This window comes from Rhinoraja longicauda, chromosome 7 (genome assembly GCF_053455715.1).
Source record: "Rhinoraja longicauda isolate Sanriku21f chromosome 7, sRhiLon1.1, whole genome shotgun sequence".
NCBI classification, from domain to species: Eukaryota; Metazoa; Chordata; class Chondrichthyes; order Rajiformes; family Arhynchobatidae; genus Rhinoraja; species Rhinoraja longicauda.
In genome coordinates, this window is record NC_135959.1 from 72,531,999 (window position 1) to 72,559,787 (window position 27,789).

At 49.7% G+C, this 27,789-nt stretch overlaps 1 protein-coding gene and 1 pseudogene across 1 annotated transcript in view; both read left to right on the forward strand.

Moving 5' to 3' along the window:
- LOC144595647 (FRAS1-related extracellular matrix protein 2-like) overlaps window positions 1-27,569 on the forward strand; it is a 132,888-nt gene extending 105,319 nt beyond the window's left edge. The window contains exons 15-24 of the mRNA XM_078403222.1: window positions 63-194; window positions 2,503-2,834; window positions 8,532-8,724; window positions 9,879-9,983; window positions 11,887-12,014; window positions 15,866-16,000; window positions 19,019-19,145; window positions 21,471-21,658; window positions 24,416-24,562; window positions 26,719-27,569. Coding sequence (XP_078259348.1) covers window positions 63-194; window positions 2,503-2,834; window positions 8,532-8,724; window positions 9,879-9,983; window positions 11,887-12,014; window positions 15,866-16,000; window positions 19,019-19,145; window positions 21,471-21,658; window positions 24,416-24,562; window positions 26,719-27,228 — 1,997 coding nt within the window. The 3' untranslated portion in view covers window positions 27,229-27,569. The remainder of the gene's footprint in view (window positions 1-62; window positions 195-2,502; window positions 2,835-8,531; window positions 8,725-9,878; window positions 9,984-11,886; window positions 12,015-15,865; window positions 16,001-19,018; window positions 19,146-21,470; window positions 21,659-24,415; window positions 24,563-26,718) is intronic.
- LOC144595662 (U6atac minor spliceosomal RNA) lies at window positions 14,679-14,735 on the forward strand (annotated as a pseudogene).
- Window positions 27,570-27,789: the final 220 nt, after the last annotated feature.

The following is a 27,789-nucleotide window of genomic DNA, read 5'->3' on the forward strand; positions in this document are numbered from 1 at the left end:
AAGGCCTTTTTCAGCACTGTGTGACTGTACGAGTGATATGTGTGCACTTTCATTGTGTTCAGGTTTATGCCAGCCCAGAGTGCAAGGAACAGTGGGAGCAGAACCGTTCTCTGCCAAGCTGCGATACACTGGCACTGAAGATCCAGCCCATACCAACCTGGTCAAGTTGACTGTAACGATGCCTCACATTGATGGTAGGTAGCACCACCTGGAGGCCGGGTGCCTGCGTTACACTTTTCCCTCTCAATATATTTTTGAAGAAAATAGATCTAAAGAATGGTCTCGACCCGAAACGTCACCCCTTCATAGAAACATAGAAGGAGGAGGCCATTTGGCCCTTCGACCCAGCACCGCCATTCATTGTGATCATGGCAGATCATCCACAATCAGTAACCTGTGCCTGCCTTCTCCCCATATTCCTTGATTCCACTAGCCCCCAGAGCTCTATAGAAACATAGAAACATAGAAAATAGGTGCAGGAGTAGGCCATTCGGCCCTTCGAGCCTGCACCGCCATTCAATATGATCATGGCTGATCATCCAGCTCAGTAACCTGTACCTGCCTTCTCTCCATACCCCCTGATCCCTTTAGCTACAAGGGCCACATCTAACTCCCTCTTAAATATAGCCAATGAACTGGCCTCAACTACCTTCTGTGGCAGAGAATTCCACAGACTATCTAACTCTCTTTTAAATTCATCCAGTGAATTGGCCTCTACTGCTTTCTGTGGCAGAGAATTCCTCAAATTCACAACTCTCTGGGTGAAAAAGTTCCTTCTCATCTCAGTTTTAAATGGCCTCCCCTTAATTCTTAGACTGTGGCCCCTGGTTCTGGACTCCCCCAACATTGGGAACATTTTTCCTGCATCTAGCTTGTCCAGTCCTTTTATAATTTTATACGTTTCATCTTTTTAAATTCCAGGGAATACAAGCCCAGTCTTTCCAATCTTTCCTCACATGACAGTCCCGCCATCCCGGGGATTAACCTCGTGAACCTACGCTGCACTCCCTCAATAGCAAGGATGTCCTTCCTCAAATTAGGAGACCAAAACAGCACACAATACTCCAGATGTGGTCTCACCAGGGCCCTGTACAACTGCACCTCTCTCCAGAGATGCTGCCTGTCCCACTTACTACAGCTTTTTGTGTCTATCTTCGCTGTAAACCAGTATCTGCATTTCCTTCTTACAATAGACAATAGGTGCAGGAGGAGGCCATTCGGCCCTTCGAGCCAGCACCGCCATTCAATGCGATCATGGCTGATCATTCTCAATCAGTACCCCGTTCCTGCCTTCACCCCATACCTGCTGACTCTGCTATCCATATGAGCTCTCTCTTGAATGTATTCAGAGAATTGGCCTCCACTGCCTTCTGAGGCAGAGAATTCCACAGATTTACAACTCTCTGACTGAAAAAGTTTTTCCTCATCTCCGTTCTAAATGGCCTACTTAAACTGTGGCCCCTGGTTCTGGACTCCCCCAACATTGGGAACATGTTTCCTGCCTCTAACGTGTCCAACCCCTTAATAATCTTATATGTTTCGATAAGATTACACAATATATTTTTAAGTTCTATGGAACTTTCTTACACTGCTTACAGGACGTAATTCAACTTGTCATTAAAGTAAATGTTATAGTTTATTTACTGTAGTTCAGCTTAGAGATACAGCGCAGAAACAGGTTTTAGTGTTTCATTTTAGTTTTAAGAGATACAGCGTGGAAGCTGACCATTTGGCCCATCGCACCAACTCTGACCAATGATTACTTATTCACACTAGTTCCATGTTATCCCATTTTCTCGTCCTCTCCCTACACACCCGGGGCAATTTACAGAGGGTCAATTAACCGACAAACTCGCATGTCTTTCGGACGTGGGAGAAAACTGGAGCACCCGGAGGAAACCCACGTAGCCACAGGGAGAACATGCAAGCTCCACACAGACAGCACCCGAAGTCAGGGTCGAACCGGGTCTCTGGCGCTGTGCGCCCATAATGGTCACCAACTCAGTGAGTGACGGAGAGGTGGCAATGGTGGTTTTCCCAGGGTGGAAATGCCCGACATTAGAGGGCACAGCTTTAAGCTGAGAGGGGCAAGGTTTAATGGAGATGTGTGGGCCAAATATTTTTACTGAGGGTGGTGGGTGCCTAGAACACCCTGCCAGCGTGGGTCAGGCAGATACGATAGTGGCATTTAAATGCCTTTATGCGGCATTGGGTCGAGCCACAGATAGGGTAGACAGACCCTAAACATCACCAGAGACGTAAAGCCAGACACAAAATGCCGGAGTAACTCAGCGGGTCAGGCAGCATCTCCGGAGAGAATTTCCGGGTGACGTTTCTCCTTCAAACTCTTGGTTGGGAACTGGAATCCAGGTGAGTTGGGCCGCATCTTGCTGCCTGTCCTCCTGGGTTACTCCGGCACGTTGTGTCCACGTTTAGAAAAGGAGCAATTGTTGTCCTGAGGTGCCAGCGCTGTCTGAGTGACAGGGTTTCTCCGCGTTTCAGGAATGCTCCCCGTTATCTCCACACGCCAGCTGTTCAACTTCGAGCTGGCGCTCAGCCCCGACGGGACCCGTGTTGGCAACCACCGCTGCTCCAACCTCCTGGACCACCATGAGGTGAAGACCCACCATGGCTTCCTGTCCCCCTCCACCAGGAGCCCGCAGGCCATCGGCGAGACGTCTCCGTACCAATACAGCGACGCTCTGCGAGGCTCCTCCACCCTCCGCTTCTACCGCAACCTCAACCTGGACGCCTGCCTCTGGCAGTTCCAGAGTTTCTACGACATGTCGGAGCTCCTCACTGACTGTGGGGGGACCATCGGCACCGATGGACAGGTGAGGACCTCCAGAGTATACTTTCACCATGCTGGCTGCCTTATTGAGGCAGCACCCCCTCCAGATCCCTTCAATGGTGGGGGGGGTCAGTACCTGTGATGGGCCTTCGATGTTGGGGAGGTCAGTACCTGTGATGGGCCTTCGATGGTGGGGAGGTCAGTACCTGTGATGGGCCTTCGATGGTGGGGGGGGTCAGTACCTGTGATGGGCCTTCGATGGTGGGGACATCAGTACCTGTGATGGGCCTTCGATGGTGGGGACATCAGTACCTGTGATGGGCCTTCGATGGTGGGGACATCAGTGTAGTGCTGTTTCAAGAGCCTGATGGTTGTTGGGAAGAATCTGTTCTTGAACCTGGAGGTCAAAATACTAAGTTCAATAACTATTTTAAATCCCAGTACTAGTGCAAAAATGGCCTAAAGTTCCTAGTGCAACCAATGTAGTCCATGGTCCCTTATTCATAGTTTAGTTGGAGATTGTCGTGTTTAAGAGCCTGATGGTTGCTGGGAAGAAGCTGTTCTTGAACCTGGAGGTCACGGTTTTCAGGCTCCTGTACCTTCTTCCCGATGGTAGCAGCGAGATGAGAGCGTGGCCAGGGTGGTGTGGGTCTTTGATGATGCTGGCTGCCTTTTTGAGGCAGCGCCTCCTGTAGATCCCTTCGATGGTGGGGAGGTCGGTATCTGTGATGGGCCTTCGATGGTGGGGAGGTCAGTACCTGTGATGGGCCTTCGATGGTGGGGAGGTCAGTACCTGTGATGGGCCTTCGATGGTGGGGAGGTCAGTACCTGTGATGGGCCTTCGATGGTGGGGAGGTCAGTACCTGTGATGGGCCTTCGATGGTGGGGAGGTCAGTACCTGTGATGGGCCTTCGATGGTGGGGAGGTCAGTACCTGTGATGGGCCTTCGATGGTGGGGAGGTCAGTACCTGTGATGGACACCACTCTCTGTCACTGGACATTTGCCCTACAGAACAAGACCGTGATGGACTTCTAACCCACGTGATGTTTGAGTCATAGTCTTACAGAGTGCTTTTTGGGTGTCGGAGTGATGTTCTCTGTAACATAACAGCATGCAGGAGGCTGAGACATGCGTGGACAGGCCGAGGCTGAATCGTTTTGCCTGCTAATTATTTACATTGAGCCCACATGAGGAAGTGTGGCTGAGAGATGAGATAGCCTCTTACTTTGAATCTCTTGCCATCAGCTGCATTCCTGTTTCTATGCATTCTTTAGTTTAGTTTAGTTTAGTTTAGTTTAGCGATAGAGAATGGAAACAGGCCCTTCGGCCCACCGAGCCACACCGACCATTGTTCACCCTAGTTCTGTCTTATCCCACTTTCTCATCCACTCCTTACACACTGGGGGCAATTTACAGAGGGCCAATTAACCCACAAACCCGCACGTCTTTGGGATGTGGGATGAAACCGGAGCACCCGGAGGGATCCCCTGGGGTCGCAGTGGTGAACGTTTCAGGCTACGACCCGGCCTCAGAACCACAAAGATATTGACCGTCTCTCTGCCTCCACAGATGCTGCCCGACCCACTGAGTGCCTCCAGCACTTGGTGTTTTCAGAGACACAAGAAATGCTGCAATCGTGAGCACAAAACAAAGTGCTGGAGGAACTCGACTGCCTCCTCTGGCAGCTCGTTCCATACACCCACCACCCTCTGTGTGAAAAAAAATGCCCCTCAGGTTCCTCTTAAATCTTTCCACCTGACATTAAATGATAATGGTGTTTAAAGGGCTGTTAGACAGGGGCATTGATATGCAGGGAGTAGAGGGATTGGGATCACATGCAGGCTGAGGAGATCAGTTCACTTGGCATCATGTTCGGCACAGGCATTGTGGGCCGAAGGGCCTGTTCCTGCACTGTGTTCTATGAAAGAGAGATTTGTGTTCCTTTGCTGACCGTGGCAGGTTTTGATACTGCCATCGGTAATCTGGGCACATTCCTGGAGGCTCCTCAGACAAAACAAACCTTGCTCTATCGACGGTGAACGTCTCTGAGCCGAGGAGACATCCTGGTGAGTGAGAGTGTGAGATAACGACTGCACCTTTATCACATCCGCGCTCTCATCGCACTGCCCTTCCACTTCAATGTGTGCTCCTGACAACCATCTCTTTGGTCATTGCCGAGAAGGGTTCCGACCCAAAACGTCATCCATCCCTTCTCTCCAGAGATGCTGCCCGTTGCGCTGAGTTTCGTGCCTGTCTTCACTGTACACCAGCATCTGCAGCTCCTCCCAACACGCTCTCCCTGGCCCTGCCACCCCTTCTCGCTATTCTACTCTCTCATTTCACCCCTGCCATCGGGCAGACGGCACAGGAGCCTGAAAACCAACGATAATAGAGCAGAGCAAGATAGACCGCTCGACCCTAAAAGACGTAGTACGTCACGGCGCCATTTTAGTCGGCAGAAACGTGCAGAAACGTTTAAAAAGAGAAAAAACAAAAATCTGTGAATTGTTAGATGAGATATATTCTGCATTTTAGCGGTATCATCACACATACTGTTCCCCCAAAACACTGATTACACTGCGAGAGGCAGAGCGAACGGCGGGTTTTGCTTACTAAAATGGCGGACGTTACGCTCCTTTGCGTTCTACACTTCAGTATAGGCGATTTCAACGGAGTGGTTCATCTTGCTCCTCTAGTATCTTTGCTGAAAGATTCAGCAGGTTCAGGAACAGCTTCTTCCCAACACCCATCAGGCTGTTAAACACTACAACCTTCAAATAGGCTCTGAACCACATCGACACGGGGAATTATATTTTCTAACTTTGCACTATTATTGTTTATTAATTTGTTCATTTGTATTATTCATCTATCTGTCTATCTATCTATCTATCTAACTTCAGATAGTTCCTCTGTCCTTCTCTTCCCCTCCCCCTTCCCAGATCTCCCTCTATCTTCCTGTCTCCACCTATATCCTTCCTTTGTCCCGCCCCCCTGACATCAATCTGAAGAAGGGTCTCGACCCGAAACGTCACCCATTCCTTCTCTCCCGAGATGCTGCCTGACCTGCTGAGTTACTCCAGCATTTTGTGAACAAATACCTTCGATTTGTACCAGCATCTGCAGTTATCTTCTTATACTATCTATCTATCTATCTATCTATCTATCTATCTATCTATCTATCTATCTATCTATCTATCTATCTATCTATCTATCTATCTATCTATCTATCTATCTATCTATCTATCTATCTATCTATCTATCTATCTATCTATCTATCTATCTATCTATCTATCTATCTATCTATCCATCTATCCATCTATCTATCTATCCATCTATCCATCTATCCATCTATCCATCTATCCATCTATCCATCTATCCATCTATCCATCTATCCATCTATCCATCTATCCATCTGTCTATCTGTCTGTCTGTCTATCATGTTGTTTATTATGGTATTTACAGAGTACTATGTTTACACATCTGTTGTGCTGCTGCGAGTAAGAATTTCATTGTACCATTTCGAGACATATGGCTAAAATAAACTCTCTTGGTAAAAAAATGATTAAAAAGACACAAAGTGCTGGGGTAACTCAGAGGGCCAGGCAGCATCTCGGGAGAACGTGGATGGGTGACGTTTCAGGTCGGGACTCTTCTCCCAAATTCTGGGAACAAGGAGTATTTCATTGTTACATCTAAGGTCTAAAGAAGGGTCCCGACCCAAAAGGCTGCCTGACCACTAAATTATTCCAGCACCCTGGGTCTTTTCTTTTTGTAAACCAGCATCTGCAGTTTCTTGTTTCTACAATGAATTTCATACTTGCTGCAGCTCAGCAGGTCTGTAAATGTAGTACTTATAGATCACGCAATAAATCAAAAAAATACAAAGTTCAATAACTATTTTAAATCCCAGTACTAGTGCAAAAAAGGCCTAAAGTTCCGAGTGCAACCAAGGCAGTCCATGGTCCCTTGTTCATAGTTTAGTTGGAGTTTGTCGTGTTTAAGAGCCTGGTGGTTGCTGGGAAGAAGCTGTTCTTGAACCTGGAGGTCACGGTTTTCAGGCTCCTGTACCTTCTTCCCGATGGTAGCAGCGAGATGAGAGCGTGGCCAGGGTGGTGTGGGTCTTTGATGATGCTGGCTGCCTTTTTGAGGCAGCGCCTCCTGTAGATCCCTTCGATGGTGGGGAGGTCAGTACCTGTGATGGGCCTTCGATGGTGGGGAGGTCAGTACCTGTGATGGACCGGGCAGTGTCCACCACTCTCTGTAGTCTCCTTCATTCCTGGGCGTTTGAGTTGCTGAACCAGGCCGTGATGCAACCAGTCAGTGTGCTCTCCACTGTACAGCTGGAGCGGTTGTAGAGTATTCGTTGATAGACCTTATCTCCTCAATCTGCCGAGGAAGTAGAGACATTGATGGGCTTTCTTTGTGATTTGATCAGTGTGCTGGGCCCAGCAGATCTGAAGACAGATCTTCAGAGATATGCACGCCCAGGAATTTGTAGTTGGACACAAAATGCTGGAGCAACTCAGCGGGTCAGGCAGCATCTCTGGAGAGAAGGAATGGGTGACGTTTCGGGTCGAGACCCTTCTACAGACTGATGTCGGGGGAGGGGGCGGAACAAAGATAGGATGTAGTCAGAGACAGGGAGACTGGTGGGAGAACTGGGAAGGGGGAGGGGATAGAGAGGGAAAGCAGGGACTATTTGGAATTGGGTTGGGTCCAAACTGGGATGTCTGGAACCGGAGCTGGGAACCAGGAGGTAAAAGATGGAGGGGCAGGCAAGTCCTGGGAAATGCTGGAACCATGAGGTAAAAGATGGAGGTGCAGGCAAGTCCTGGGAAATGCTGGAAACCACAAGGTTTTATGAACTTCAGGAATTTGATGTTGTTGACTCTCACCACGAGAGTCCATCAAGGCCCTTCTTCAGACTGATGGAGTAGGGGAGAGAAGCTGGGAACGAGAGGCAGGGAGTCTGAAGCAAGATCCCGGCCCGACACGTCACCTGTCCATCCCCTCCACAGATGCTGCCTGACCCACTGAGTCCCTCCAGCACCTTGTGCTTTGCTCCAGACTCCAGCACCTGCAGTTCCTTGTGCGGCACAGACAGTGGGATGTCATGTTAAAGTTGTAGAAGGCATTGAGTTCGGTTTTGTCACATTGCTGTCGGAAAGCTTTAAGCAGGAAAGAGTGCAGAGAAGATTACCACAATGTTAGCAGGACCTGTTGGGCGGCACGGTGACGCAGCGGTAGAGTTGCTGCCTTACAGCGAATGCAGCGCCGGAGACCCGGGATCGATCCTGACTACGGGCGCCGTCTGTACGGAGTTTGTACGTTCTCCCCGTGACCTGCGTGGGTTTTCTCCGAGATCTTCGGTTTCCTCCCACTCCGAAAACGTGCAGGTTTGTAGGTTAATTGGCGTGGTAAATGTAAAAATTGGCCCTAGTGTGTGTAGGATAGTGTTAGTGTGTGGGGATCGCTGGGCTGCGCGGACTCGGTGGGCCGAAAGGGCCTGTTTCTGCGCAGTATCTCTAAACTAAACTCAACTAAATGACTCCAGGCCTGAGTTACTCCAGCATTGCCCACTTCTCCAGCTTTCCCCTCACTCTCCGTCAGTCTTAGGAAGGATCCTGCTGAGTTCCGCCAATGATATCTCCAAAGAGGAGACTTCTGTTCTGGCACCTCCGTTGATCACGAGACTGTTGCGTGCTTGGTGCTGTGATGTGTTGCTCGTTGCCCCTGCAGGTTCTCAACCTGGTGCAGTCGTACGTGACGCTGCGGGTGCCGCTGTACGTGTCCTACGTGTTCCACTCCCCGGTGGGGGTGGGCGGCTGGCAGCACTTTGACCTGCAGTCCGAGCTGCGCCTTACCTTTGTCTACGACACGGCCATCTTGTGGAGGGACGGCGTTGGCAGCCCCCCCGAGGCCGAGCTGCAGGGTGAGTGTGGGCTGGGGGCTGGGGGGTGGGGGGCAGTGTACCAGGGCGGGTCCTCGCTCCTAATGCCACCAGTCCAGAGTCTGTGGAAGGGTCCCGACCCAGAACATCACCTGTCCACAGTCTATAGTAGGGTCCCAACTCAGAGCATCACCTGTCCACAGAGTCTATAGTAGGGTCCCAACTCAGAGCATCACCTGTTCACAGTCTAAAGTAGGGTCCCAACCCAGAACATCACCCGTCCACAGTCTAAAGTAGGGTCCCAACCCAGAACATCACCCGTCCACAGTCTAAAGTAGGGTCCTAACCCAGAACATCACCCGTCCACAGAGTCTATGTAGGGTCCCGACTCAGAACATCGCCTGTCCACAGTCTATAGTAGGGTCCCAACCCAGAACATCACTTGTCCATAGAGTCTGAGGGAGGGTCTGACTTGAATGTTACCAGTTCATCGAGATTGAAATAGGATCTAGACCTGTAACAATAGCTGTCTATAGTCTGAGGAAGGGTCTTAACCCATAAAGGTCGTCTATCCATAGTGTCTGAAGTGGAATCACCTATTCATAGTGTCTGAAGTAGGGTCCCCACCCACATCATCATCTGTTCATGGACTCCGAGGAAGGGTCCTGACCTGTAATGTCACTTGTCCATAGAGTCCAAAGTAGGGTCCCGATCCATAACATCTTACAGAGGTGTACACAATCATGAGAGGAATAGATCGGGTAGATGCACGGAGCCTCTTGCCCAGAGTGGGGAAATCGAAGACCAGAGGACATAGGTTTAAGGTGAGGGGGAAAGGATGTAATAGGAACCTGGGGGATAATCTTTTCACATGGAGAGTGGTGGGTGTATGGAATGAGCTGCCAGAGGAGGTAGTTGAGGCGGGTACTATTGTAACGTGTAAGAACATTTGGACAGGTGCATGGATGGGACATGTCTTGACGTGTGGGACCAGTGGAGATGGGGCATGTTGGTGGGTGTGGGTAGTGTGACACTATGCCGGTGTGTCTGCCAATGCTGGTGGTGTTGATGGGCTGGTGAGGTTGAGGGGCTGGTGGGTGATGGGTTGGTGGGTGTGGGGTCAGTGTGACACTATGCCGGTGGGTCTGCCGTTGCTAGTGAGGTTGATGGGTGTTTTCGCTCTGTGCTGCTGACAGGAGCGCTGTATCCCACCAGCATGCGGATCAACACTGAGGGCCGGCTCGTCGTCAACTTCCGCACCGAGGCGCGGTTCCGGGGACTGTTTGTCATGTGGCACCCTGGTGAGTGTGTCTCGCCTCGCACGTGGTCACGCACGGTGAGTGTGCCTCTCCTCGTGCGCGGTCACGCACAGTGAGTGTGGCCCTTGCTCGCGGTCACGCACGGTGAGTGTGTCTCCCCTCGCGCGCGGTAACACACGGTGAGTGTGTCTCCCCTCGCGCGCGGTAACACACGGTGAGTGTGTCTCCCCTCGCACGCGGTAACACACGGTGAGTGTGTCTCCCCTCGCACGCGGTAATACACGATGAGTGTGCCTCTCCTTGCGCGTGGTAACGCACGGTGAGCGTGCCTCCCCTCGCACGCGGTCACGCATGTTTCCGCAGCACCCTAGTGCGTGTGCCTCTCCTCGTGCACGGTGGCACAGGAAGCCAGTGGCTCTGGCAGCATCCTGGGCTGTCCATCCACACCTCACCTTCACACTGCGTTTGGTGCACGGTGAACCACCTGCACTCATCCCACTATCCGGGCCATGCCCTCCTCTTACTGCTGCCGTCGGGCAGCGGCTGTACACGTCTGAAGTCCCACGCCACCAGGCTCAGGAACAGCTACTTTCCTACAACCTCCAGGTTCTTGAACTAGCCCGCACACCCCTAAACCTACCTCGGCAACAGAACACTGCGGACCACCTCAGACTACCATAGACTTGTTTTCTACTTGTGTTTTTCTCTGAATGCATTCAAGAGAGAGCTAGATAGAGCTCTTAAGGATAGCGGAGTCAGGGGGTATGGGGCGAAGGCAGGAACGGGGTACTGATTGAGAATGATCAGCCATGATCACATTGAATGGCGGTGCTGGCTCGAAGGGCCAAATGGCCTCCTCCTGCACCTATTGTCTATTGTCTATTGTTTTGCACTAATGGCCTGTTTTTGCAACCCCAGTCTTTATCATTTTAATGTCGTGCAATATTTATGTGGAACTTATGTATCTTTGATATATAATTTATGTTTCTGTGGCTTTGAGTTCACCTGTAGGCCTGTTTATTATTGTCACGTGTACTGAGGTACAGTCAAAAGCTTTGTTTTGCATTCTATCCAAACAAATCAGATAATACCAGACATAAATACAATAAAGTCAAACTCCAGTACAATAGGTAGAGCAAAGGGGAAGATACAGAGTGCAGAATATAGTCCTCAGCATTGTAGTGCATCATGTTCATGTTCATAAGTGATAGAAGAATTAAGCCATTTGGTCCATCAAGTCTACTCCGCCATTCAATCGTGGCTGATCTATATATCCCTCTTAATCCCATTCTCCTGCCTTCTCCCCTGACACCCGTACTAATCAAGAATATAGCTATCTCTGCCTTAGAAATATCCTCCTCATCTCCTTCCTAATGGAACGTCCTTTTATTCTGCCGCTATGACCTCTGGTCTACACTCTCCCATTAGTTCCAGAGACAAAGTCCAATGTACGCAATGGGGTGGAGGTGAATCGGACAGTGCCCTAGCTCATGGAAGAAGCCTGATAACAGAGGGGAAGAGGCTGTTCCTGAGTCTGGTGGTGCGCGCTTTCAAGCTTCTGTACCTTCTGCCGGACTGGAAGCTGGGAGAAGAAGGAATGACTGGGTGGGACAAGTCTTTGATTATGTTGGCTGCTTTCCCGAGGCAAAAGGTACAGAAGTGAGACTGATGGATTAGGGGACTAGAAATCTGGAAAAGAGGTGGGGGCGGGACAAAGCCTGGCGAGTGATAGGTGGATACAGGCGAGGGGGAAGGATTGGCAGATGGGTGGCGTAAGTGACAAAGGCTGGAGGTGAAAAGGGTGTCAGATAAGGAGAGAATTTAAAGCATTCTTTACATTTTGAGAAAAGAAATTTAATTTTTATAGCTTTAGTTTTTGCAATACAGTACAAAGAATCTGCTTAATAGTTTTGAGTTGCTCTAATATGACCTCTGTTCTCTGCAGCCTCTGCCCTGAGTTCCATGGTGGTATGTGCTGACCATCCGGGCCTCACCTTCACACTGAGCTTAGTTCGCAGCGAACACAGCTACAACCACCCGGAACAACAGTGGAGATTCACGTCAGACTTTGCGGTAAGCCTTTGCCTGTAAATCTTGCAATGTATGTTGACAGCGTTCATTCACAGCCCTCCCCACCATCGGCAGCATCTACACCAGGCGCTGCCTCAAAGAGGCGGCATCGACCATCAACGATCAACCACCATCCGGGCCGTGCCCTCTGTCCACCGCTACCGTCGGGCTTGTATACACTGGAATTTAGAAGGATGAGGGGGGATCTTATTGAAATATATAAGATTATTAAGGGGTTGGACACATTAGAGGCAGGAAACATGTTCCCAATGTTGGGGGAGTCCAGAACAAGGGGCCACAGTTTAAGAATAAGGGGTAGGCCATTTAGAACGGAGATGAGGAAGAACTTTTTCAGTCAGAGAGTGGTGAAGGTGTGGAATTCTCTGCCTCAGAAGGCAGTGGAGGCCAGTTCGTTGGATGCTTTCAAGAGAGAGCTGGATAGAGCTCTTAAGGATAGCGGAGTGAGGGGGTATGGGGAGAAGGCAGGAACGGGGTACTGATTGAGAGTGATCAGCCATGATCGCATTGAATGGCGGTGCTGGCTCGAAGGGCTGAATGGCCTACTCCTGCACCTATTGTCTATTATTATTATTATTATTATTATCTAACTACACAAGCCTGAAGTCCCACATGACCAGGTTCAGGGACAGCCACTTCCCTGCAACCATCAGGTTCTGGAACCGACCCACACACCCCTCATCCTTCCTCAACAGTGGAACACTGCGGATACCTGTTGCACTACCACGGAACCAATTCCAAATTATGTTTTGCACTAATAGAAACATAGAAACATAGAAAATAGGTATAAGAGTAGGCCATTCGGCCCTTCGAGCCTACACCGCCATCCAATATGATCATGGCTGATCATCCAGCTCAGTAACCTGTACCTGCCTTCTCTCCATACCCCCTGATCCCTTTAGCCACAAGGGCCACATCTAACTCCCTCTTAAATATAGCCAATGAACTGGCCTCAACTACCTTCTGTGGCAGCGAATTCCACAGATTCACCACTCTCTGTGTGAAGAAATGTTCACACAATAATGTCTTGTTTTTGCACAAGTCAAGTCAATTCTATTTGTATAGCACTTTTAAAAACAACCCACGTTGACCAAAGTGCTGTACATCAGTTCAGGTACTAAGAAATGAACATACAATGGCACACAAACATAACATCACATTCTTTGTCGTTTTAGTCTTGCAATATGTATGTGCAATTATTGTATATTTTTTATTTATCATTTATATTTTTAGTGGATTTCGCTCTACCTTTAGGTTTAGGTTTATTATTGTCACGTGTACTGAGGTACAGTGAACAGCTTTCTTTTGCATGGTATCCAATCAGATCAGATAATACTATACATAAACACAATCAAGCCAAACTCAAGTACAACAGTTAGAGCAAAGGGGAAGATACAGAGTGCAGAATATAGTTCTCAGCGTTGTAAGAAAGATCATCTTTGAAAGTCATTAATCGTTCAGGAAGCTTTTTAAGATGTTTCGGTAAGGTACTTTTTAAAAACTTTTTACATCAGGTTTCCTGAAAAACGTATTTGATTCTGTACAACTGTGAGCAATAGGTCTGGATATTTTTTTAATAAAATAGGCTTAAAAAAATGTAATCGATCATTAAAAATATGCAGACAAAACAATAGGCTTAAGGTGAGAGGGGAGAGATTTAGGAGGGACCTCAGGGGCAGCTTTTTCCACTCAGAGGGTAGTCCGTATCTGGAACGAGCTGCCAGAGGAAGCTATGGAAGCAGATGCAATTACGACTTTTAAAAGACATTTGGGCAGGAAGGGTTTAGAGGGATTTGGGCAAATGGGACTAGCCCAGTATGCCAACTTGGTCAGTTGGCTGAAAGGCACGTTTCCCTGCTGCACAGCTCCGACTCAAAACAATTCAAGGAATATAAGTATTGGTGTGAATGTTCATAAAACTTTGGAATTAATATCTAATTGGGGTAATTGGGGGCGGTCACGGTGGTGCAGCGGTAGAGTTGCTGTCTTACAGCACTTGCAGCGCCAGAGACCCGGGTTCGGTCCCGACTACGGGCGCTGTCTGTACGGAGTTTGTACGTTCCCCCCATGACCGGGTGGGTTTTCTCCGAGATCTTCGGTTTCCTCCCACACTCCAAAGACGTGCAGGTTTGCAGGTTAATTGCCTTGGTATAAGTGTAAATTGTCCCTAGTGTGTGTAGAATAGTGTTAATGTGCGGGGATCGCTGGGCGGTGCGGACTCGGTGGGCCGAAGGGCCTGTTTCCGCGCTGTATCTCTAAACTAAACTAAAGGATAAACGGAGTATTGTAACTAAGAGTTAGGAGAGCCAGATGATGCCTGGACTAGTATATTTTATTCTGTTCAGCACAGTCTCAAGGTACAAATACTGTAAAGTACAGTTACCGTTCTAGGTTTTAAATTAAAATATTTTTTTTTCGTTAACTACAGCTATAAGTGTTTTACAAGTAATCCTTCTCTGTGAATCTCTCTCTCATCACGCTTTGGTGCCATGAACTGCTGCTGAATGTTTGGGGACGCAGAATGCATCTCAGGCATAAGCTCCCACACACTCCATACGACCAAGCGCACAGACCGCACTTCGGCGACTCGAAAAATAATCTCACTGTGTTTTGCCCATGTGAGAATAATGCACCATTGAGCATTGAGTTGTGTTGTATGAAAGGAGAGAAGGTTAGCTCTCCCCTTGGCAAGGATGGTGGGGCCTTACGTAGACAGAGAAACATAGAAAATAGGTGCAGGAGTAGGCCATTCGGCCCTTCGAGTCTGCACCGCCATTCAATGTGATCATGGCTGATCATCCAGCTCAGTAAAACACACAAATGGTTAAGGCATTGCCATCAACCCTTCTGGAGCCATGCTAAACATGCACGCAAGGTGGACTCTGCATTGAACACAGTTGTACTTCGTGGTCCGATATCTGTTGTACCTTTGTTGAGACTCTGGACGGACCACAAGTACACGTGTTTAAAAAGGTTATAATGCTGGAGCTTAAATCCAGGCTGTTTATTCCACGGCCACCTGGAACCAGAGTGGCCTCCTAATCACCTCACCTCATTCGACGAACCATCTGGAAGACACGATCAGGCAGCTGCAGTAGAACGCTTCAATGCAGACACAGACCCCCGTCAGCCCTTGCACAATCACCAACATGCCAAGAAACGCTTGAAGAGTCAGAACAGCTTCATGGAACTAGAGCAACCGTGTCAGGTACCAAAACCAAACAACAGATGGCACCAAGACACCACCTGCCTTATACTACCTGGAAACCCCTAAACCACCTCTGCACTGGAGCAGGACTTTGCGGACTCAACCTGAAGAACTCCGACAAATGCAACTGTGGAGAGGTACAGACAACGGCCCACCTACTGACTTGTGGCGGAGAGGCTTGCATTGCGGACGATCTCCGCAGAGGCACAGATGTGGCATTGGCTGTGGCAAAGCGAAGGCAGAACATCATCTGACACACCAGCGATCCGATCAACCTAGTGGCATCGAACCGTGTTTTTGAAAATCACACGCTTATCATGGGATTTGCGTACTGTTAATATTCAACAAAGAAGTGTAGGTTCTGCTCATGCCTTCTGTTCAAGTTCAGATTCTGTTCAGAGTACAAGCTCGACCCATGCCTGTGAGATGGTAACTTTGTGTTAAATATTTGCCTCCTACCTACATAGTGAGAATTGAACAGCTTCGGACATGTGGTTTATCTGTGTTAAAAATTGGACTTTCTCGTGTCATGATGTGTAGGGTTTAGAAACTGCTGGATTAAAGTTTACATTTTCAACTAAAACAAAAAATTAAAAATTGAGCATTGAATTGTTGTTGTTCGCTGCAGGTCCGTGATTATTCGGGTACGTACACGGTGAAACTGATTCCATGCGCTTCGTTACCAAACCAAGACTACACCCTGCCCATAGTCTGCAATCCAAGGGAGCCCATCATCTTTGATCTGGACATCAGGTTTCAGCAGGTACGGCATTACTCAACCCTTCTCCCGCCAGTGTTGTGATTCTCCCTCCAGCCTTTCCCTGCCGCTGGGAATGGGATGGCAGTGTGAGGTTAGCAGCCAGTATTTATATCACCACAGCTCGAGTGTGGGCGGGGACTGGATGATCTTGCCACAGGTAAACGACAGAACACTTGCACCCAGACGTTGGCGAGGCCACTTTTGGAGTATTGTCGGGAAAAAAACCTGCAGATGCCGGTTTAAATCGAATGTAGACACAAAATGCTGGAGTAACTCAGCGGGTCAGGCAGCATCTCGGGAGAGAAGGAATGGGTGACGTTTTTCGGTTCGAGACCCTTCTTCAGACTTTCAGTTTTGTTCACTCCATTGTAGGAAGGAGGAATCGCTTCTGTGTCAAAATGTGGTCGAAGAGCAGGAGGGGTCTGAAGAACACCCCTCAGTTTGAAGAAGGGTCTCGACCCGAAACGTCACCCATTCCTTCCCTCCTGAGATGCTGCCTGACCTGCTGAGTTACTCCAGCAATTTGTGAATAAATACCTTCCATTGTAGGATGGATGTCGTAAAGCTGGAAAGGATGCAGAGAAGATTTACCAGGATGTTGCCTGGACTCGGGGGCCTGAGCTACAGGGAGAGGTTGGGCAGGCTGGGACTTTCTTCCTTGGAGCGCAGGAGGCTGAGGGGTGATCTTAGAGAGGTGTATAAGATCATGAGGGGAATAGATAGGGTGAATGCACAGAGTCTTTTACCCAGGGTAGGGGAATCAAGAACCAGAGGATATAGATTTAAGGTGAGGGGGGGAAAGATATAATAAGAATCTGAGGGGTAACTTTTTTTACATAGAGGGTGGTGGGCGCATGGCACAAGCTGCTGGAGGAGGTAGTTGAGGCAGGGACTATCGGTAAAAACATTTGGACAGGTGCATGGATAGGACAGGTTTAGAGGGATATACGTCAAAAGCAGGTAAGTGGGACTAGTGTAAATGGGGCTTGTTGGTTGGTGTGGGCAAGTTGGGCCGAAGGGCCTGTTTCCACCCTGTAGGAGTCTATGACTCTGTGACACAGAAAGAACGTCGCGATGACCCTTAACACCATCGATGTAGAGAGGAATCTTGGTGTACAATTCCATAACTCCCTGATAGTGGCAGCTCAAGTAGATAGAGTGGTGTATAAGGTGTATGCTATGCTGACCTTCATTAGTGGTGGCATTGAGTACAGGAGTCGGGAAGTCATGTTACAGCTTTCTCGGACTGTAACGCATGCAGTTCCGGTCGCCCATTACAGGAAGGATATGGAGACACAGGACCTGCAGAGTGTAACTCAGCGGGTCAGGCAGCATCTGTGGAGGGAAATGGACAGACAATGTGTTGGTGTGGGATCTTTCTTCAGACTGCTGTGGTAGTGAGTCCGTGTCAGAACATGGTGGGTGAGTAGGAGGGCAGCAGGAATGACCCAGGGGAAGCAGTACGAGAGGGTCTCACAGAGGTCCCGTTGGAGAGACGAGGAGAACATCGTCAACGTAGTAATATTTTGAGGGTTTTTTGCAGAGGTGCAGTAAGCTGGAAGCACAGGAACAGCAGACGCTGGGGTCTTCAGCAAAACACAAAGTGCGGGAGGAATTCAGTGGGTCAGGCAGCACCTGTGGAGGAATGGACAGACGATGTTTCGGGTTGAGACCCTTCTCCATCAGTTCCGGAGTAACTCAGCGGGTCAGGTAGATCTCTGGAGAACATGGATAGGTGACATTTCAATAGACAATAGAAAATAGACAATAGACAATAGACAATAGGTGCAGGAGTAGGCCATTCAGCCCTTCGAGCCAGCACCGCCATTCAATGCGATCATGGCTGATCACTCTCAATCAGTACCCCGTTCCTGCCTTCTCCCCATACCCCCTCACTCCGCTATCCTTAAGAGCTCTATCCAGCTCTCTCTTGAAAGCATCCAACGAACTGGCCTCCACTGCCTTCTGAGGCAGAGAATTCCACACCTTCACCACTCTCTGACTGAAAAAGTTCTTCCTCATCTCCGTTCTAAATGGCCTACCCCTTATTCTTAAACTGTGGCCCCTTGTTCTGGACTCCCCCAACATTGGGAACATGTTTCCTGCCTCTAATGTGTCCAATCCCCTAATTATCTTATATGTTTCAATAAGATCCCCCCTCATCCTTTCTTATCGGGACCTTTCATCAGACCCGAAACGCCACGTATCAATGTTCTCCAGAGACGCTGCCTGACCCGCACAGTTACTCCAGCACTCTGTGTCTTTTGTATCTTCAGATTAAACCTAACATTCAAATGAAGCATTCATTTAGTAGAATATAAAACTTTTCACCCAGAGAGTTGTGAATCTGTGGTATTCTCTGCCACAGAGGGCAGTGGAGGCCGATTCACTGGATGAATTTAAAAGAGAGTTAGTTAGAGCTCAAGGGGCTAGTGGAATCAAGGGATATGGGGAGAAGGCAGGCACGGTTTATTGCTTGTGGATGATCAGCCATGATCATATTGAATGATGGGCGGCACGGTGGCGCAGCGGTAGAGTTGCTGCCTTACAGCGAATGCAGCGCCGGAGACTCGGGTTCAATCCTGACTACAGGCGCCGTCTGTACGGAGTTTGTACGTTCTCCCCGTGACCTGCGTGGCTTTTCTCTGAGATCTTCAGTTTCCTCCCACACTCCAAAGATGTACAGGTATGTAGGTTAATTGACTGGGTAAATGTAAAAATTGTCCCTAGTGTGTGTGTAGGATAGTGTTAATGTGCGGGGATCGCTGGGTGGCGCGGACACGGTGGGCCGAAGGGCCTGTTTCCGCGCTGTATCTCTAAATCTAAATCTAAATCTGAATGGCGGTGGTGGCTCGAAGGGCCAAATGGCCTCCTCCTGCACCTATTTTCTATGTTTCTATGTAATAATAATTCAGAATAAGGGGAAGGTACATGTTGTAATTATTCTCCTTGGAGTGGTGTCTGTTGATGCAGAGGTTGACTGTGTTTGAGTGTTGACCTGTTTCTGTTTGCGTGGTGCAGGTCAGTGATCCAGTGCCAACCGAGTTCAGCCTCAACACACAGATGTTCCTCCTGAACAAGAAGAGTCTCTGGCTGTCTGATGGCTCCATGGGCTTTGGAGAGGGCAGTGATGTGGCGTTCACTGAAGGTACGAACATCTGCCTCACTCCAGCAACAAAACATCTGTCCACTTACTGCCCCACTCCAGCAATGAAACATCTGTCCACTTACTGCCCCACTCCAGCAATGAAACATCTGTCCACTTACTGCCCCAATCCAGTAATGAAACATCTGGCCACTTACGGCCCCACTCCAGCAACAAAACATCTGCCCACTTACTGCCCCACTCCAGCAATGAAACATCTGGCAACATTGTGCCCCACTCCAGCAATGAAACATCTATCCACTTACTGCCCCACTCCAGCAACGAAACATCTGTCCATTTACTGCCCCACTCCATCAATGAAACATCTGGCCACTTACTGCCCCATTCCAGCAATGAAACATCTGGCCACTTACTGCCCCACTCCAGCATCAAAACATCTGTCCACTTACTGCCCCACTCCAGCAACGAAACATCTGTCCACTTACTGCCCCACTCCAGCAACGAAACATCTGGCCACTTACTGCCCCGCTCCAGCAACAAAACATCTGTCCACTTACTGCCCCTCTCCAGCAATGAAACATCTGACTACTTACTGCCCCATTCCAGCGATGAAACATCTGCCCACTTACTGCCCCACTCCAGCATCAAAACATCTGTCCACTTACTGCCCCATTCCAGCAATGAAACATCTGTCCACTTACTGCCTCAAACTGCAATGTGAGGTCACATCTGGAGTACTATGTCCAGTTGTGTTCACCCTGCTCTAAACCCGACTTTGTTAAGCGGGAAAGAGCACGGAGAAGATGTAAGGGGAGATCTGAAAGAGGTGTGGAAGATCATGAAGAGAATAGATAGGGTGAATGCACAAAGTATTTTAACCAGGATAGGGGAATCAAGAACCAAAGAGCATGGGTTTAAGGTAAGGGGGGAAAGATTTAATAGGAAGCTGAGGGCATGCGGTCTCAGTGGGCTATCTCTGTACACTTTGCGAATCGAGGATTGTGCTTAGGTTTGGCGATACTCTACTGAACCATTTGCAAAGAAGCATTTCCCTGTGCGTTTGTACATGTGATGATAAAGCACTATTGAGCATCAACCATTGTGGCGCAGCGGTAAAGTTGCTGCCTTACAGCACCGCTGGAGACCCGGGTTCGATCCCGACTACGGGTGCCGTCTGTACGGAGTTTGTACGTTCTCCCTGGGTTTTCTCTGAGAACTTCGATTTCCTCCCACACTCCAAAAGACGCACAGGTTTGTGTGTTAATTGGCTTGGTATAAATGTAACATTGTCCCGGGTGTGTGTAGGGTGGTGTCAGTGTGGTCAATAGACAACAGACAATAGGTGCAGGAGGAGGCCATTCGGCCCTTCCAGCCAGCACCGCCATTCAATGTGATCATGGCTGATCATTCTCAATCAGTACCCCGTTCCTGCCTTCTCCCCATACCCCCTGACTCCGCTATCCTTAAGAGCTCTATCTAGCTCTCTCTTGAATGCATTCAGAGAATTGGCCTCCACTGCCTTCTGAGGCAGAGAATTCCACTCAGCGTGGACTGGGTGGGCCCAAGGGCGTGTTTCCGCGCTGTATCTCTTAACTAAAGTGAACAACCTTCGACAAACACATCAAACACATCACAAAGACAGCCTTCTTCCACCTCAAAAACATCGCCCGTCTCCGTCCATCCCTCTCCTCCACAGCTGCAGAAACCCTCATCCACGCCTTCATCACCTCCCGTCTGGACTACTGCAACAGCCTCCTCTATGGCTCACCCTCAAAAATCATCAGTAAACTTCAATACATTCAAAACTCCGCTGCCCGTCTACTCACCCACACCCCGATCCGTGACCATATCACCCCCGTTCTTTACAAACTCCACTGGCTCCCCATCCCCCAGAGAATCCAGTACAAAATCCTCCTCATAACCTACAAAGCCCTCCATAACCTGGCCCCATCCTACCTGACCGACCTCCTCCACAAGCACACTCCCACCTGCACCCTCCGCTCTGCTGCTGCCAATCTCCTATCCCCCCACATCCGGACCAAACTCAGATCCTGGGGGGACAGGGCTTTCTCCATCGCTGCTCCCACCCTCTGGAACTCACTACCCCAAACCGTCAGAGACTCCTCCTCACTCACCACATTCAAAACATCACTGAAGTCTCACCTGTTCAGCACTGCCTTCAACCACTGAAGGTCACCTCACCTTCTGTCTCCTTTCTCTGTTTGTTTACTTATTTATCTATTTATTTTCTTCTCTATGTTCTAGTAATCCCTGTAAAGCGTCTTTGAGTGTTTGAAAAGCGCTATATAAATGTAATGCATTATTATTATTATTATTATTAACTAAGGCAATGCTTTAATCCTGCAGGATCGGTCGTGTACGGGCGTGTGATGGTGGATCCTGTCCAGAACCTGGGGGACTCGTTCTTTTGCAACATAGAGAAGGTGTTCCTGTGTACCGGTGCTGATGGATACGTCCCCAAGTACAACCCGTTAAACACTGAGTATGGCTGTGTGGCCGATTCCCCCTCACTCTTGTACCAGTTCAAAATCCTGGTAAGGCTCTTAATCGCCCTCCTTTTCTGCCACGCGACCCCACGTGAGTCGTACGGTCACTCGGGCGATCAATGGCGGCACGGTGGCGCAGCGGGAGAGTTGCCGCCTCACAGCGCCACAGACCCGGGTTCAATCCTGACAATGGGTGCTGCCTGTACGGAGTTTGTAGGTGGGCTGTCTCCGGCCGCTCCGGTTTCCTCCCACACTCCAAAGGCGTACAGGTTTGTAGGTTAATTGGCTTCAGTAAAATTGTAACTTGTTCCCAGGGTGTAAGACAGTGCTAGTGTACGGGGTGATCGCTGGTCGACACGGACACGGTGGGCCGCTAGGCTGAACTGTTTCCATGCTGAACTAAACTGGTCTTTCTTATTGGTCTTATGTGCATTTAGAGTGGTATAGCATGGAAACAGGCCCTTCAGCCCAACCTGTCCACACCAACCAACCTGCCCCATGTACACCACACCCACCTGCCTGTGTTTGGCCCATATCCCGCTAAACCCTTCCTATCCATGTGCCTGACCAAGTGTCTTTTAAATGTTGTTATGGTCCCTGCCTCAACTACCTCCTCTGGCAGCTCGTTCCGTACACCCGCCACCCTCTGTGTGAAAATGTTCCCCTCAGGTTCCTAATAAATCTTTGCTCTTTCACCTTAAACCTATGTTCACTCGTTCTTGATTCCCCTACGCTGGATAAAAGATTGTGGCTATTTACATTATCTATGACCCTCATGATTTTATAAACCTTGATAAAGGTTCTCCCTTTAGCCTCCTAATCTGCATGGAAAAATGAACCAGCCTAAATAAGCTCTCCCTGTATCTCAAACTTCCCGGACCTTGTACATTTTTGCAATACACTTTCCATTTTAACAACATCCTTCCCATAGAATGGGTGACCAAAACTGCACATAGCTCCCCCATTCAGCTTAAAGGCTTCTTTCCCCTTGCAGGCCGACTAAAAATGAACAGAATACTCCAAATGTTGCCTCACCAACATTGTAAAACTAGCATGACCCTTCTGAAGAAGGGTCTCGACGCGAAACGAGATGCTGAGATTCTCTCCTGAGATGCTGCCTGACCCGCTGAGTTACTCTAGCATTTTGTGTCCACCTTCGATTTTAACCAGCATCTGCAGTTTTCTTCTTATACATAGCATGACATCCCAACTTCTATACCAGCTGATAGACATCAAGTGCTGGAGTAACTCAGCGGGTCAGGCAGCATCTCTGGAGAACATGGATAGGTGACGTTTCACAGAGTGCTGGAGTAACTCAGCGGGTCAGGCAGCATCTGTGGAGAACATGGATAGGTGACGTTTCACAGAGTGCTGGAGTAACTCAGCAGGTCAGGCAGCATCTCTGGAGAACATGGATAGGTGACATTTCGGGTCTGGACCCTTCTTCAGACCCAACCCGAAACCTCACCAATCCATGTTCTCCAGTGATGCTGCTTAACCTGCTGAGTTACTCCAGCAGTTTTTTTGTCTTTTTTGGTAAACCGGCATCTGCAGTTCCTTTTGACTCTATATTCACTGATGTTAGGGTTACCAGTCATACCGGTCATACAGAATGGAAACAGGCCCTTCAGGCCAACTTGCCCATGCCAACCAACATGCCCCATCTACACGTGTCCCACCTGCCTCCATTTGGCCCATTGCATTTGGATAGTACCACTTTCCTATCTGTGGTACTTTTAAATGCTGTTATAGTGTAGAGCAGGTCCACCACCGATTTTCCGGCCCACTTGGTTCCAGAGCCTTGCCGTATTATCCTTTTTGCCTGACCACCAGAGGTCACGGCCTTGGGGCGCCGAGATACCGCGGTCAGCCACGGAAAGTCGGCCATGGTAAACGGATCTGCTGGCTCCTGCTGGGCCCTCGTTCCGGAGCCCCGGCCGCAGGGGGCAAACCCGACCCGCCGATCGGCCACGGAAGTCCCAATGGGGTCGAGACCGGCCCCCTCACCTGGCCCAGGAGTCACGTTTTCGGGGAGACTTCCGGGGAAGATTTCAAGTGAGCTCTGGTAATGTTGTCCGGATTAAAGGAGGTGCCGGACCAGCGGTGGCTGGAAAGTCGGTGGTGGACCTGTACGTAGGCAAGCTGTAGTTCCCGGGCTTCCTCTTCAATACAGGCACAACATAGTCCGCCCGCTGTCTGGTCTTCCGGCATCTCGCCCATGGCTCTCGACGGCACAAATACCACTGACAGGGGCCCCACGGTTTATTTTAAAACGTGTTTTTTGTTACGCTGATATGTTTCAATAGACAATAGACAATAGACAATAGGTGCAGGAGGAGGCCATTCGGCCCTTCGAGCCAGCACCGCCATTCAATGTGATCATGGCTGATCATTCTCAATCAGTACCCCGTTCCTGCCTTCTCCCCATACCCCCTGACTCCGCTATCCTTAAGAGCTCTATCCAGCTCTCTCTTGAATGCATTCAGAGAATTGGCCTCCACTGCCTTCTGAGGCAGAGAATTCCACAGATTCACAACTCTCTGACTGAAAACGTTTTTCCTCATCTCAGTTCTAAATGGCCTACCCCTTATTCTTAAACTGTGGCCCCTTGTTCTGGACTCCCCCAACATTGGGAACATGTTTCCTGCCTCTAACGTGTCCAACCCCTTAATAATCTTATACGTTTCGATAAGATCTCCTCTCATCCTTCTAAATTCCAGTGTATACAAGCCTAGTCGCTCCAGTCTTTCAACATATGATAGTCCCGCCATTCCTGTAACAAAGCTGCTGATGTTTTCTGCATAGGACAAAGCCCAGCCGGAAACCCAGGACATGTACTTTGGTAGCCTGGCCTTCAACGCTCGGCTGGCAATCGACGATTACGAGGCCCTCGGACTTGCCACCCAGCCCGGCTCTGACGGCTTCCATGTGGACTCCTCTCCGCTCTTCCAGGTACGAGGAAAACATACTGTGTGTGCGTGTTAGTGCGTGTATGCGTGTGAGCATCTGTCTGTGTGTGTGTACGAGGGAAGCGTGCTGCATGTGTGTATATGCGTGTGTACGCGTATGTATGCATATGTGTCTGTGTGTTCAGTGAAAAGTTTTTGTTGCATGCTAACTGGGGCGTGTGTACCACACAAAGTGGGGCGTGTGTGTGTGTGTGTGTGTGTGTGTTTGTGCGAGGGAACCGTGCTGTGTGTGAGTGCGTGTATGTGTGCGTATGTGTCTGTGTCTGCATGTTTGTGTGTGCATGTGTACAAGGGAAACATACTGTGTGCATGTCTGTGTGTGTGTGTGTACACGGGAGATTTTATACTCTGGGCGTGTGTGCGCGAGAGAGACATACTGTGTTTATGAGGAAAACGTACTGTGTGTGTTAGTGCATGTGTGCCTGTGTGTGGGCATGTGTGTGCATGAACAGTGGAGACTTGTACTGTGTGTGTGTGTGTGTGTGTGTGCATGAGAGAAGCGTACTGTGTGTGTAAGGGGAACTTGCACTGTGTGTGTGTGTGTACGAGGGACACTTGTACTGTGTGTGTGTGTGTGTGTGTGTGTGTGTGTGTGTACGAGGGAGGGCTGAAGGGCCTGGTTCCTTGCTGCCTGATCCCTTTGAACCAACTTGCCCACACCGGCCAACGTGTCCCATCTTCTCTAGTCCCACTTGCCTGCGCTTGGTCCATATCCCTCCAAACCTGTCCTATCCATGTACCTGTCTAACTATTTCTTAAATGGGATAGTCCCAGCCTCAACGACCTCGTCTGGCAGCTTGTTCCATACACCCACCACCCTTTATGTGAAAAAGTTACCCCTCGAATTCCTATTAAATCTTTTCCCCTTCAGCTTGAACCTATGTCCTCTGGTCCTCGATTCCCCTACTCTGGGCAAGAGATTCTGTGCATCTACCCGATCTATACCTCTCATGATTTTATACATCTCTATAAGGTCTCCCCTCATCCTCCTGTGCTCCAAGGAATAGAGACCCAGCCTGCTCAACCTCTCCCTATAGCTCACACCCTCTAGTCCTGGCAACATCCTCGTAAATCTTCTCTGAAGCCTTTCAAGCTTGACAATATATTCCCTATAACATTGTGCCCAGAACTGAACACAATATTCTAAATGCGGTCTCACCAATGTCGTGTACAACTGCAACATGACCTCCCAACTTCTATACTCAATACTCTGACTGATGAAGGCCAATGTGCCAAAAGCCTTTTTGACCACCTTTTCTACCTGCGACTCGGCCTTCAAGGAACCATGCACCTGCACTCCTAGATCCCTCTGCTCTACAACACTACCCAGAGGCCTACCGTTCACCCTTGTTCGACGTCCCAAAATGCAACACCTCACACTTTTCTGTCAACAAATTCCATCAACCATTTCCCCACCCACCTGGAGACCACAACTGAGCACAATACTTTAAATCGTGTTCACATTGCAAGTTGATGTTCAACTTTGACGTTTTCAACAGGATGAGAACTATCCAGCAACTCTCGAGTTTGTTCTAATTCCGAACAGTCGCCCAGTGCGGCTTCACCAACGAACGAGCAAGGGTCCCGACCCGAAACCTCACCTGTCCATTCCCTCCACAGATGCTGCCTGACCCGCCAAGTTCCTCCAGCACTTTGTGTCTTACTCAAGGTTCCAATGTCTGCAGTCATCCCTGTCTCCAATGAATTTGTAGTCAATATTTTTAACCCTTGAGTAACTGCAAATCTGCTTTTAGACAATAGACAATAGGTGCAGGAGGAGGCCATTCGGCCCTTCGAGCCAGCACCACCAATCAATGTGATCATGGCTGATCATTCTCAATCAGTACCCCGCTCCTGCCTTCTCCCCATACCCCCTGACTCCGCTATCCTTTAGAGCTCTATCTAGCTCTCTCTTGAATGCATTCAGAGAATTGGCCTCCACTGCCTTCTGAGGCAGAGAATTCCACAGATTCACTGAAAAAGTTTTTCCTCATCTCAGTTCTAAATGGCCGACCCCTTATTCTTAAACTGTGGCCCCTGGTTCTGGACTCCCCCAACATTGGGAACATGTTTCCTGCCTCTAACGTGTCCAACCCCTTAATAATCTTATACGTTTCTATGTTATTTTTCACTCTCCAGGTGACGTCTGGCCGTGAGTGGTACATCCACACCATTTACACAGTGCGCTCGGGAGAGAGTGCTGGCAGGGGGATTGGGAAGAGGAGTCTTGAATACCATGCGGTGTCCGGCTGGGATTTGCCCGGCCCGGGTTCACGGCGGCGCCGGTCGGCGGAGGACACCCCGCCGCTGGCCGAGAACATCGGAGCGGACAACAGCAGAGGCACCAACATCCAGCACGTGGCGCTGCAGCGCGGCGGCCAGCAGAGGCCGCCAGAGGGGAAGGACAGGAGGTTGGCGCAAGGAGCCGTGGCCAAGTCCCCCGACGACGAGGCGGGGACGGGCCAAGGCGGGGTCCCGGTGGTGGTGGGGGGCGTGGCCGCCCTCCTGCTGGCCATCTGCGCTGCCATTGTCATCGTCCTGCTGGTGAGACGAAGGAGATCCTGGCTCAAGAAGGCTGACTGCAGCAACCCGCCCGTCGGGAAGGTCGGCGCGGCCCGCAGTTTGCACAACGACAGCTCCGAGGTTTGACCCACGAGAACTCGGCCCAACCCCGGGGGGCCTCAGCGGAGCCCAACCGTGCCTTACTGCAAAAGACCACCACCTTATTTATCCAGTTCACACGGACACACCACTCCACTTGTTGAAACGTCGACGCTTGCCCTCAGCAGCGCCCGCGTGGGCGATCGTCAACGCTCGTTGGTTGGCCTCACGGTGCTCAGAGTTCATCAAGTGACCCGAAATGCACTGGGCACACCGGGAGCGAAGCCCGCAAACAGGACAACGACACGGAGAGCTCTCGCTTTCTAAAAGCAGAATCGTTTTTTAACCCCAGAAAAAAGACCACAAAGTGCCGGAGTAACTCAGCGGGTCAGGCAGCGTCTGTGGAGAACATGGATAGGTGACGTTTCAGGTCGGGACCCTCCTCCAGAGTGGTTGTGGTGGGGGTAGGGGGGGGGGGGAGAAAGCTGCGAGAGAGGAAGGGCAGGAAAAAGCCTGGTGAGTGATAGGTGGATACAGGTAAGAGGGGGTTTGATAGGCTGATGGTTGGACAAAGGCCAGAGATGAAAAGACAATACGTGTGAGAGAAGG